The sequence below is a fragment of the Oncorhynchus kisutch genome, linkage group LG2 (genome assembly GCF_002021735.2).
Source record: "Oncorhynchus kisutch isolate 150728-3 linkage group LG2, Okis_V2, whole genome shotgun sequence".
Taxonomy (NCBI): Eukaryota; Metazoa; Chordata; class Actinopteri; order Salmoniformes; family Salmonidae; genus Oncorhynchus; species Oncorhynchus kisutch.
Genome location: NC_034175.2, coordinates 69,270,256 through 69,283,288, shown reverse-complemented (window position 1 = coordinate 69,283,288; position 13,033 = coordinate 69,270,256). Strand labels below are relative to the sequence as shown.

The following is a 13,033-nucleotide window of genomic DNA, read 5'->3' as shown; positions in this document are numbered from 1 at the left end:
CCTTGGCTGCACACCTATGATCAAAATCTTGAAAGGCTATACTCCAATCTATAACAACACAACTATACAGTCTAAAGCTGTTAAGTCAGTGAGAGGCAGTTTACTACAGCACTTATGTCAGTGCTATGACGTTTCTGCCAGTGTGCTATTGCCGCTATTGTATTGTGGCTTTGATATGTTCTTGGGATGTGGAACAAATTATATTTAAATCAAATATATTTTTGTTATTAGTTACAATATCCCATATATTGCTTCAATAGTTCTCTAAAGCCTTCTATTTGTTTCAGTGGTGCGTTTGTAGTCCTGGCGGTTTCTCTGGGGATCCTGGCGCCACACCCAGAAACAAGGGGAAACACTTTTCTTACCACGAGTCGTCTCCTGTTCTCAAAGCAGTCCAGGAAGGAAACCACTTACCACGAGTCGTCTCCTGTTCTCAAAGCAGTCCAGGAAGGAAGCCACTTACCACGAGTCGTCTCCTGTTCTCAAAGTAGTCCAGGAAGGAAGCCAGGGATCCCCTAGAAGGCGGAGGCTTCTTGGTGGGTTTGTAGTACTCCTCTTTCTCAGGATTCTTCGAAACCTTCTTTCCGTTCTTCTTTCCGTTGTTTTTGCCCTCCTTCCCTGCCTTCGCTCCTCTCCTCTCGGCCTTGTCCCTCTTGGCGGCCTTGTCTGGTTTGCCCTTCTTCTTTTTCTTCTTCTTCTCAGTATTGTCGTGTTTTCCCTTGCCCCTCTTGGCTGGGCTGACCTTTGTGTTGACCTCTGTCTGTGTCTCTGGGTCGCCGACGGTGGGCCGGCCAGATTCAAACTTCTCCTCATACTCATTATTTAACACCTGGATGAGAGGAGAGGAGAATATTTAATTGATCACCAAACCAAGGCTGATGCAACATTCTCAACAGCAATGTAATAAGTGAAATGTAATAAGTCCACTGCATACCATCTCATTCTTCCTCTTGGTAGGTTTGCCCTTGGCGGGTTTGTGCTGGGTGGGCACCACTTCTGGCTGCTGACGGCCATTGTGTTCCTTCCCCTCCTTGTCTGTTCGGTTGTCCCCAGACGGGGTGGTCGTGGCTGCGTACCTGTCCCTCTCCCTGTCTCTGCCGTTATAGTAATATGGCTCAGCCGTGGTCCTAGGGACAGGCAGCCAGTCAGGGGTGGTCTGGGCTTTTGTGGGTCTCTGGGTTGTGGTGGTAGAAGCAGTGGTGGTCTGTCGTGTGGTTGTAGTCTGTTTAGTTGTGGTCGTTGTAGTCTGTTTAGTTGTGGTTGTTGTGGGTTTTGGTGTGGTTGTCGTGGTGGCTTTTGTCGTGGTGGCTTTTGTCGTGGTGGCTTTTGTCGTGGTGGCTTTTGTCGTGGTGGCTTTTGTCGTGGTGGCTTTTGTCGTGGTCCTTGTGGGTCTCATAGTTGTGGTAGTTGTCGCTGTGGTAGTTGTCGTTGGCCTCGTTGTCATTGTGGTAACAGTGGTGGTTGTCGTGGGTCTCCTCATTGGCTTTCTCACAGGCTTCCTCTCTGGGGGCGGGTCTACCTGTCCTCCTGTTTCCACTACCGTCCCTGAGTCTCCGCCCCCCTCCTCCACCTGGCCCTCTACTCCTGCCCCTTTACACTTCTGGACGAATCCTTTCTGTCGGATCTTCTCAAACTTCCTCATTGGTGCCTTGTCGATGACCTCGTACATGGCCTCCAGCCTGACTGGATAGGGATACCTCTCCTCCACCTGGAGGGTTTTCCTCAGGAGTACCATTCCAAACTTACCTGGACAGGACAGGGTGACAGATAAGAGAATACATTTACTTCATAAAATAGTCTGGATTTCATGGCTTTGGCCACAATCAACATGCAGAATGGAGACAATCTCACCAAGCACGGTGTAAGCATCCCAAACCTGGAAAGACTCAGATTGATGTTTTTTCCCTCATAATTTAATTTTCATGTTCACTGCTTTTCAGCATATCATATGCAGCAAAACATGCAAATAGCCACAACACCACACACCCCTGTAACCCCCACATCAAACAGCTGACAGGTTTGAATGGACTAGGACAGGTGTGACCAGTATGGTGATGGTTCATTGCTGGGTTGTTGGCGTTGTGTCACTAAGTTGGTTTGTTTTGTTTAAAACTATTGGGGTATTGATGCTGGGTGCTGGGTTATTGATGCTGGGTTATTGACATCACAGGAGGCTGCTGAGGGGAGGACGGCTCATAATAATGGCTGGAACGGAGTAAATGGAGTCAAGCACATGGAAACTAAAGGTTGACCGATTATGATTTTTCAACGCCGATACCAATACTGATTATTGGATGACCAAAAAAAGCTGATACCGATTAATCGGACGATTTTTATTTGTATTTATTTGTAATAGTGACAATTACAACAATACTGAATGAACACTTATTTTAACTTAAAATAATACATCAATAATATCAATTTAGCCTCAAATAAATAATGAAACATGTTCAATTTGGTTTAAATAATGCAAAAACAAAGTGTTGGAGAAGAAATTAAAAGTGCAATATGTGCCATGTAAAAAAGCTAATATGTTAAGTTCCTTGCTCAGAACATGAGAACATATGAAAGCTGGTGGTTCCTTTTAACATGAGTCTTCAATATTCCCAGGTAAGAAGTTTTAGGTTGTAGTTATTATAGGAATTATAGGACTATTTCTCTCTATACCATTTCTCTCTATACGATTTGTATTTCATATACCTTTGACTATTGGATGTTCTTATAGGCACTTTAGTATTGCCAGTGTAACAGTATGGCTTTCGTCCCTCTCCTCGCTCCTACCTCCTACCTCGAAGCATCGTTACCCATCGCTCCACAAAATCTGCGGTCCTTGCAGAGCAAGGGGAACAACTACTCCAAGTCTCAGAGCGAGTGACGTTTGAAACAGTATTAGAGTGCACCCCGTTAACTAGCTAGCCATTTCACATCGGTTACTCCAGCCTAATCTGGGGAGTTGATAGGCTTGAAGTCATAAGCAGAGTGTTTAACACGTGTTTAACACGAAAGTGCTGATTGAATGAATGCTTACGAGCCTGCTGCTGCCTACTATCACTCAGTCAGACTGCTCTATCAAATATCAAATCATAGACTTAATTATCGAACAACAAATCCAAGACGTCTTTGTCTTTGTCTTGTCTCGTCCCATGTGTATATATATTTTTCTTCGCGTTCTTTTTTATATTTTTCCTAAACCTCAACTTCAAAATACTCTCCTGCAACCCGCCTCACCCAATGTGGTGTGGATCTGTTTTTTTCCTAAAGTATTTCTATTTACCTCCGAACTGGAATACCTCAACTGAAGCTAGCTAGCTACCAGCTATCAGTCAGCTAACCACTGCTAGTGGTCATCAGCTAACCTTTAGCTTGGAAAGCTCTCTCCAGTTCGTGCATTTCAAACCAGAGCATACCGGACCTATTTTTCTCTACATATCCACGAATTCCTACCACAAACTCTGAACCTTTTCATCTGGATCATCACAGCTAGCTAACCGCAACCCAGGTTGACTACTCCTGGCTAACGTTTCTGTCCCGGAGCTAGCACCAACTAGCCTGTGGCTAGCCCATGTTAGACCCATCTCCCGGCTTACTCCTGGGCTACAATACCCGGACCCCTTCTACTGCCGATACGTGGCACGGGACCCGACCTATCCTCTACGACTGGAATACCGACATAATCTGCCCGAGGATTCCAACATGCCCCTCAGGCGCGATGTCCGCTGCTAGGCCTGCTAGCTACCTAGAGCTACTTGGATCCCAACTAATTCCACGACTGGTGTATTGACGTCACCGCACGAAGAGGCAAAAACAGACTTACCCCCATCGCGACGTCCCCCACAGGTTAACTTGCTAGACCCGGTCTGTTAATTGCTAGTTTGCCTGCCCTGTTCTGCTAACTGCTAGCTTGCCTGCACCGTTCTGCTAACTGCTAGCTTGCCTGCCCCGTTCTGCTAACTGCTAGCTTGCCTGCCCCGTTCTGCTAACTGCTAGCTTGCCTGCCCCGTTCTGCTAACTGCTAGCTTGCCTGCCCCGGTCTTCTAACTGTTAGCGTGTTAGCATCGGCCTGCTAACTGTCTGAATCGCCGTGTCCCCAGTCAGCCCAACCACTCACTGGACCCATATGTTCACTTGGCTATGCAGGCCTCTCTCTAATATCAATATGCCTCATACATTACTATCCTGGTAAGTGTTTACTGTCTTATTTCACTGCAGAGCCTCTAGCCCTGCTCAATATGCCTTAACCAAACATGTTGTTCCACCTCCTACATATGCGATGACATCACCTGCTTTAAACGTCTCTAGAGACTATATCTCTCTTATCATTACTCAATGCCTCGGTTTACCTCCAATGTACTCACATCCTACCTTACCTTTGTCTGTACACTATGCCTTGAAACAATACTATCGTGCCCAGAAACCTGCTCCTTTTACTCTCTGTTCCGAACGTGCTAGACGGCCAGTTCGTATAGCATTTAGCCGTACCCTTATCCTACTTATCCTCTGTTCTTCTGGTGATGTAGAGGTTAATCCAGGTCCTGCAGTGCCTAGCTCCACTCCCACTCCCCGGGAGCTCTCATGTGTTGACTTCTGTAAACGTGAAAGCCTTGGTTTCATGCATGTTAACATTAGAAGCCTACTCCCTAAGTGTGTTTTACTCACTGCTTTAGCACACTCTGCCAACCCAGATGTCTTAGCCATGTCTGAATCCTGGCTTAGGAAAACCACCAAAAACCCTGAAATCTCCATTGCTAACTGTAAAATGTTCCTCCAAGATAGAACTGCCAAAGGGGGCGGTGTTGCAATCTACTGCAGAGATAGCCTACAGAGTTCTGTATTACTATCCAAGTCTGTACCCAAACAATTTGAGCTTCTACTTTTAAAAATCCAACTTTCCAGAAACAAGTCTCTCACTGTTGCCGCTTGCTATAGACCTCCCTCTGCCCCCAGCTGTGCCCTCGATACCATATGTGAATTGATTGCCCCCCATCTATCTTCTGAGCTCGTGCTACTAGGTGACCTAAACTGGGACATGCTTAACACCACGGCCATTCTACAATCCAAGCTTGATGCCCTCAATCGCACACAAATGATCAATGAACCTACGTTCTGCATTAGCATCGAACAGCCCCCGTGATATGGAACTTTTCAGGGAAGTTAGGAACAAATATACACAGGCAGTTAGGAAAGCTAAGGCTAGCTTTTTCAAACAGAAATTTTGATCCTGTAGTACTAACTCATAAAAGTTCTGGGACACTATAACGTCCATGGAGAATAAGAGGACCTCCTCCCAGCTGCCCACTGCTCTCAGGCTAGGAAACACTGTCACGACCGATATATCCACTATAATTGAGAATTTCAATAAGCATTTCTCTACGGCTGGCCATGCTTTCCACCTGGCTACCCCTACCCCGGTCAACTGCCCGGCACCCTCCACAGCAATCCGTCAAAGCTCCCACTATTTCTCCTTCACCCAAATCCAGATAGCTGATGTTCTGAAAGAGCTGCAAAATCTGGACCCGTACAAATCAGCCGGGCTAGACAATCTTGACCCTCTCTTTCTAAAATTATCTGCCGAAATTGTTGCAACCCCTATTACTAGCCTGTTCAACCTCTTTCGTATCGTCTGAGATTCCCAAAGATTGGAAAGCTGCCGCGGTCATCCCCCTCTAGACCCAAACTGCTACAGACCTATATCTATCCTACCCTGTCTTTCTAAGGTCTTCGAAAGCCAAGTTAACAAACAGATCACCAACCATTTTGAATCCCACCGTATCTTCTCTGCTATGCAATCTGGTTTCAGAGCTGGTCATGGGTGCACCTCAGCCACGCTCAAGGTTCTAAACGACATCATAACCGCCATCGATAAGAGACATTACTGTGCAGCCGTATTCATCGACCTGGCCAAGGCTTTGACTCTGTCAATCACCACATTCTTATTGGCAGACTCGGCTGCCTTGGTTTCTCAAATGATTGCCTTGCCTGGTTTACGAACTACTTCTCAGACAGAGTTCAGTGTGTCAAATCGGAGGGCCTGTTGTCCAGACCTCTGAGGATTAAACCACAGGGTTTAATCCTCGGGCCGACTCTCTTCTCTGTATACATCAATGATGTTGCTCTTGCTGCTGGTGATTCTCTGATACATCTCTACGCAGACGACACCATTCTGTACACCTCTGGCCCCTCTTTGGACACTGTGTAAACTAACCTCCAGATGAGCTTCAATGCCATACAACTCTCCTTCAGTGGCCTCTAACTGCTCTTAAACACAGGGAAAACTAAATGCATGCACTTCAACCGATCACTGCTCACACCTGCTCGCCCGTCCAGCATCACTACTCTGGGCGGTTCGGACTTAGAATATGTGGACAACTACAAATACCTAGGTGTCTGGCTAGAGTGTAAACTCTCCTTTCAGACTCACATTAAGCATCTCCAATCAAAATTAAATCGGCTTCCTATATCGCAACAACACATCCTTCACTTATGCTGCCAAACATACCCTCGTAAAACGGACCATCCTACCGATCCTTGACTTCGGTGATGTCATCTATAAAATAGCCTACAACACTCTACTCAACAAACTGGATGGAGTCTATCACAGTGCCATCCTTTTTTCACCAAAGCCCCATACACGACTCACCATTGCGACCTGTACGCTCTCGTTGGTTGGCCCTCTCTTCATACTCGTCGCCAAACCCACTGGCTACAGGTTATCTACAAGTCCCTGCTAGGTAAAGCCCCACCTTTTCTCAGCACACTGGTCACCATAGCAGCACCCACTTGTAGCACGCGGGTATATCTCACTGGTCACCCCCAAAGCCAATTCCTCCTTTGATCGTCTTTCCTTCCAGTTCTCTGCTGCCAATGCCTGGAACGAACTGCAAAAATCTCTGAAGCTGGAGACTCATACAGTGCCTTGCGAAAGTATTCAGCCCCCTTGAACTTTGCGACCTTTTGCCACATTTCAGGCTTCAAACATAAAGATATAAAACTGTATTTTTTTGTGAAGAATCAACAACAAGTGGGACACAATCATGAAGTGGAACGACATTTATTGGATATTTCAAACTTTTTTAACAAATCAAAAACAGAAAAATTGGGCGTGCAAAATTATTCAGCCCCCTTAAGTTAATACTTTGTAGCGCCACCATCAGTTTTGCACATCGAGAGACTGAAATTTTTTCCCATTCCTCCTTGCAAAACAGCTCGAGCTCAGTGAGGTTGGATGGAGAGCATTTGTGAACAGCAGTTTTCAGTTCTTTCCACAGATTCTCGATTGGATTCAGGTCTGGACTTTGACTTGGACATTCTAACACCTGGATATGTTTATTTTTGAACCATTCCATTGTAGATTTTGCTTTATGTTTTGGATCATTGTCTTGTTGGAAGACAAATCTCCGTCCCAGTCTCAGGTCTTTTGCAGACTCCATCAGGTTTTCTTCCAGAATGGTCCTGTATTTGGCTCCATCCATCTTCCCATCAATTTTAACCATCTTCCCTGTCCCTGCTGAAGAAAAGCAGGCCCAAACCATGATGCTGCCACCACCATGTTTGACAGTGGGGATAGGGTGTTCAGGGTGATGAGCTGTGTTGCTTTTACACCAAACATAACGTTTTGCATTGTTGCCAAAAAGTTCAATTTTGGTTTCATCTGACCAGAGCACCTTCTTCCACATGTTTGGTGTGTCTCCCAGGTGGCTTGTGGCAAACTTTAAATGACACTTTTATGGATATCTTTAAGAAATGGCTTTCTTCTTGCCACTCTTCCATAAAGGCCAGATTTGTGCAATATACGACTGATTGTTGTCCTATGGACAGAGTCTCCCACCTCAGCTGTAGATCTCTGCAGTTCATCCAGAGTGATAATGGGCCTCTTGGCTGCATCTCTGGTCAGTCTTCTCCTTGTATGAGCTGAAAGTTTAGAGGGACGGCCAGGTCTTGGTAGATTTGCAGTGGTCTGATACTCCTTCCATTTCAATATTATCGCTTGCACAGTGCTCCTTGGGATGTTTAAAGCTTGGGAAATCTTTTTGTATCCAAATCCGGCTTTAAACTTCTTCACAACAGTATCTCGGACCTGCCTGGTGTGTTCCTTGTTCTTCATGATGCTCTCTGCGCTTTTAACGGACCTCTGAGACTATCACAGTGCAGGTGCATTTATACAGAGACTTGATTACACACAGGTGGATTGTATTTATCATCATTAGTCATTTAGGTCAACATTGGATCATTCAGAGATCCTCACTGAACTTCTGGAGAGAGTTTGCTGCACTGAAAGTAAAGGGGCTGAATAATTTTGCACGCCCAATTTTTCAGTTTTTGATTTGTTAAAAAAGTTTGAAATATCCAATAAATGTCGTTCCACTTCATGATTGTGTCCCACTTGTTGTTGATTCTTCACAAAAAAATACAGTTTTATATCTTTATGTTTGAAGCCTGAAATGTGGCAAAAGGTCGCAAAGTTCAAGGGGGCCGAATACTTTCGCAAGGCACTGTATCTCCCTCACTAGCTTTTTAAGTGCCAGAGCAACTCACAGATCACTGCACCTGTACATAGCCCATATGTAAACAGCCCATCTATCTACCTCATCCCCATACTGTATTTATTTATTTATTTATCTTGGTCCTTTGCACCCCAGTATCTCTACTAGCACATGCATCTTCTGGATATCTACCATTCCAGTGTTTAATTGCTATATTGTAATTACTTCGTCACCATGACCTATTTATTGCTTTAACTCCCTTATCTTACCACTGGCACTCACTGTATATAGACTTTCTGTTTTCTTCTGTTCTACTGTATTATTGACTATGTTTTGTTTATTCCATGTGTAACTCTGTGTTGTTGTATGTGTCGAATCGCTATGCTTCATCTTGGCCAGGTCGCAGTTGCAAATGAGAACTTGTTCTCAACTAGCCTACCTGGTTAAATAAAGGTGAAATAAAATAATTAAATATATATATATATAACATAATAACACAGAGAAATACGAGCCTTTGGTCATTAATATGGTGATATCCGGAAACTATAATTTCGAAAAAGAAAAAAACAAGTTTATTCTTTCAGTGAAATATGGAACCGTTCAGTATTTTATCTTACGGGTGGCATCCCTATGTCTAAATATTGCTGTTACATTGCACAACCTTCAATGTTATGTCATAATTATGTACAATTCTGCAAAATTAGTTAGTCTTAGTTAGGAATAGGAGTTCGCAATGAGCCAGGCGGCTCAAACTGCTAAATATACCCTAACGCAAGAGAAGTGACACAATTTCCCTTGTTAATTTTAAAAGATATTCATGTTAACAGGCAATATTAACTAAATATGCAGGTTTAAAAATATATACTTGTGTGTTGATTTTAAAGAAAGGCATTGATGTTTATGGTTAGGTACATTGGTGCACCGACAGTGCTTTTTTTCGCAAATGCGCTTGTTAAATCGTCACCAGTTTGTCGAAGTAGGCTGTGATTCGATGAGAAATTAACTGGCACCGCATCGATTATATGCAACGCAGGACACGCTAGATAAACTAGTAATATCATCAACCACGTATAGTTAACTAGTGATTATGTTAAGATAGATTGTTTATTATAAGATAAGTTTAATGCTAGCTAGCAGCTTACCTTGGCTTCTTACTGCCCTCTCATAACAGGTAGTCAGCCTGCTACGCAGGCTCCTCTTGGAGAGCAATGTAAGGCAGGTGGTTAGAGCGTTGTGCCAGTAACAGGAAGGTTGCAAAAATGAATCCCCGAGCTGACAAGGTAAAAATCTGTCATTCTGCCCCTGAACAAGGCAGTTAACCCACTGTTCTTAGGCCGTCATTGAAAATAAGAATGTGTTCTTAACTGACTTGCCTAGTATAATAAAGGTAAAATAAAAGTGTAAAAAAAATATATACAGATTACCGATTGTTATGAAAACTTGAAATCGTCCCTAATTAATCGGCCATTCCGATTAATCGGTCGACCTCTAATTGAAACCAACTGTTTGATGTATTTGATACCATTCAACCTATTCCCGCTCCATCCATTACTATGAGCCCGCCCTCCCCAATTAAGGTGCCACCAACCTCCTGTGATTGAGACATGACCAAGTGGCTCAGATCAGAAGAGATGTTGCTTAGTAGGGGCTTGGCTTTGATATAGTTCATTTTGGGCACCTGTGACAGTAAATCCCATTCCAGTTAATCTGTTCTGTTGTAATTGTTATCACATATTAATACTGAACACTTTTGTAGTTTTAAAGAAGCTTGAAAGTATCAGAGTTCCTCAAGATCCTATGCATATCCCAATGCTGGGATATGTAAACAATAATGTTATTGGAATATGTAATGTAAAAGGAAGGACATTTTTCATTTGTCATATACAAACTTATCATGATGAACAGGAGTGACAGATCTGCCAACACTAAAGGAGTAGGGGATAGTTATCAGATAGGACCATGCCTTTACCTTTCTCCAGTTTGAGGAAGGTCATGAGGCGGGGGATGAGCGCTGTGTCCAAAGGTTCCTCCATCACCTTCCCCTCTCTGGTGATCCGCCTCACCTTCCCACCCATCTCCCCCTCCTGGTGGAATATCACGATCTGCTGCACATGCCGCTCCGCCAGCTCACAGTACACGTCTGGCTTCAGCAGTGTCATCATTAGCCGGTAGTAACCGTCTGAGTCGTGGGGGGCAGAAATCACCAGAATTCGGTTTTTCCCTGCAAAGCTCGCCAGGAGGTTAGGTGAGCCTGCACTGCTTGGTATGCGGGTCTGTCTGGTCCTCACCCCGAGAGCGCCTTCATCCTGAAGCATGACAGGCTGGAGAGGAACGCCCTGCCCGGCTGCCCTTCTCCCTACTGCCCCTGCCAGCGCTCCACCTCTTCTGCCTTGTCCAGCCCCAGTCCTGGCCCGAGGAACAGAGGCCTGGTCTGCCTGCATGTCCTCCCCGCGCCTAGCGCTGAGACCGGTGGGCACCGAGGCTGAGCTGGGTCCAGGGCGGGAGGTCCCTCTCCCTCCGACAATGTGCTTTCTTTCGTCTGCGCCCGGCTGCAGACGCCCATTGTTGAGTATGCGCATCTGTTTGAGATGGGTCTGTTTGTCTGCGTGTCCTGCCCACGCTAGCAGACAGAGCAGGAACAGACCCAGAACAAACGCTCCCCGCATTATGGGAAGCTGTCAATTACAATGAACAATCTGACAGAGTGATAAATATCCAATAGTACACATGGGACCTGTATGCCTATTTAGAACATTTATTCTCAGCAAATAAAAAATACAGTACAGCGCAGTAAAAAATAGAGTGCAAGAGAGAGGCAAACACTTCAGTGTTGTGTTTCAAAGCATGCCTTTAGTTTTCGCAGTGGAACAGCAGATAACCCAACACACTGCTTCACCAGCCTGCTATCAACATGACAGCTGCACAAAAACGCAGACAGGAAAACTCAACAAATTTGCCACTCATTGACGGAGTCAGCAATTCCTAAAAATCATTCCGAGTATTAGAAACCGTTATTCCAAACCTCCAAGTTCAGCTCTCCAAATCACCACACTATTTAGGAAAAGACGCTGACTTTGCCCTACCTGAATTTCTTTGCATATCAGTTATACACTCCAAGTGTACACAGCATTTTAACATCCACAAGTTAACAAGTTAACTGATAGAGCACTCTTGAAAATGAATGCGTTTTACTTCATTCTCTGACCGTTATTTGAAAAGACTGTCCAACTGTCCAAATAAGCCATCTAAAAAGCTGGGAGTTTTAGGCATAGAAGTTTTTTCCGGATTCAAGATGAAAACCTGTAGAGAGTGGCTCTTCTGTATGGGAAACGCATCTCTATCTCCAGTCTCCTGATTTCCCAACCTAAAACTCTGGCGCTATCCGAGTAATGTCCACACAAACCATCTGCCCTGCCTTCGACTCGGCAGCGCTACACAGCACCAGCCCCTGCACAGCGGGTTGCCAGTTGCAAACTAAATCTCTTTATCTGGAAATGTTGTAGTCTATCAGTCTTTTAGGAAACCCTTCTGAATAAAACTACTCTTGTAAAACACCAAATGATTCACAAAATACAATATCTAATTTATGAATTTATTTTACTTTTACTGCTGATTTTAATTCAATTTGAAGTTAGGATTTTAGTCACAACTGGCAACCCATCCGGAGAGAACACTCTGGGAAGAGAACTGACCATAGCTAATCTCAATGTCAAGTTCCTCCCATAAACTGTAATGAGGAACGGCTTCTATTGCCCACATCCATTCCCTTTGAAATGTTCCAAAATAGCCGGGGCTTTCCCCATGTAAGACTTGTTCAATGGCAACAATAATAAATACACGGCGCATTAAAGATCAATAGACTTTTGGCTCATTTAAGAACTGAAAGCTGTGGTAAATTTAGACTGAGACTTTGGCAGTGCATCTATTCTCCTCTAAACTGTAGGCTACATATTATTACTGTAAGCCTCCACAGAGTCAAGTTGTGTAACTATGATATGTATCCCTCTGTATACTTCATAAAATATAATTACAATGCATTATAACCTCTTTATACGATTCTAATTTAGCCCACAGGAGTTTTTTCAACCGCTTAGCTCATTGCCAACATGGGTTGAACAACCTGGTTTGTAGCCACGTTTACTGCCTCATCTCTCATGGGTTCTCTGCCATGCTTATATTTCCAGAAGTGTTTCAAGATGAAAGTTGCAAAGGTGTGTGCGTGCGTGTGTGCGTGCGTGCGTGTGTGCGTGCGTGCAAGTGAGTGAGTGAGTGAGTGAGTGAGTGAGTGAGTGAGTGAGTGAGTGAGCGAGTGAGCGAGCGAGTGAGTGAGTGCACCGCTGCAATAGTTCTTCATCAGACAGGGACACCTGATGAGATATAATCTATCAGTTCTGTATGGAACTATACAACGTAGCAGGAAAAGTGCAAACTATCAGTCCATGTGCAACTGTAACACTTCAATTACAGTGTATATATATGTACACACACATACACACAGTACCAGTCAAAAGTTTGGACAAACCTACTCATTCCAGGGTTTTTCTTTATTTTTA

At 44.3% G+C, this 13,033-nt stretch overlaps 1 protein-coding gene across 1 annotated transcript in view; it reads right to left on the bottom strand.

The window, feature by feature from the left end:
* LOC109870701 (coiled-coil domain-containing protein 80) overlaps nucleotides 1-11,915 on the bottom strand; it is a 33,471-nt gene extending 21,556 nt beyond the window's left edge. The window contains exons 1-3 of the mRNA XM_031800810.1: nucleotides 10,450-11,915; nucleotides 935-1,746; nucleotides 464-829 (exon numbers count right to left, since the gene is read on the bottom strand). Coding sequence (XP_031656670.1) covers nucleotides 464-829; nucleotides 935-1,746; nucleotides 10,450-11,146 — 1,875 coding nt within the window. The 5' untranslated portion in view covers nucleotides 11,147-11,915. The remainder of the gene's footprint in view (nucleotides 1-463; nucleotides 830-934; nucleotides 1,747-10,449) is intronic.
* Nucleotides 11,916-13,033: the final 1,118 nt, after the last annotated feature.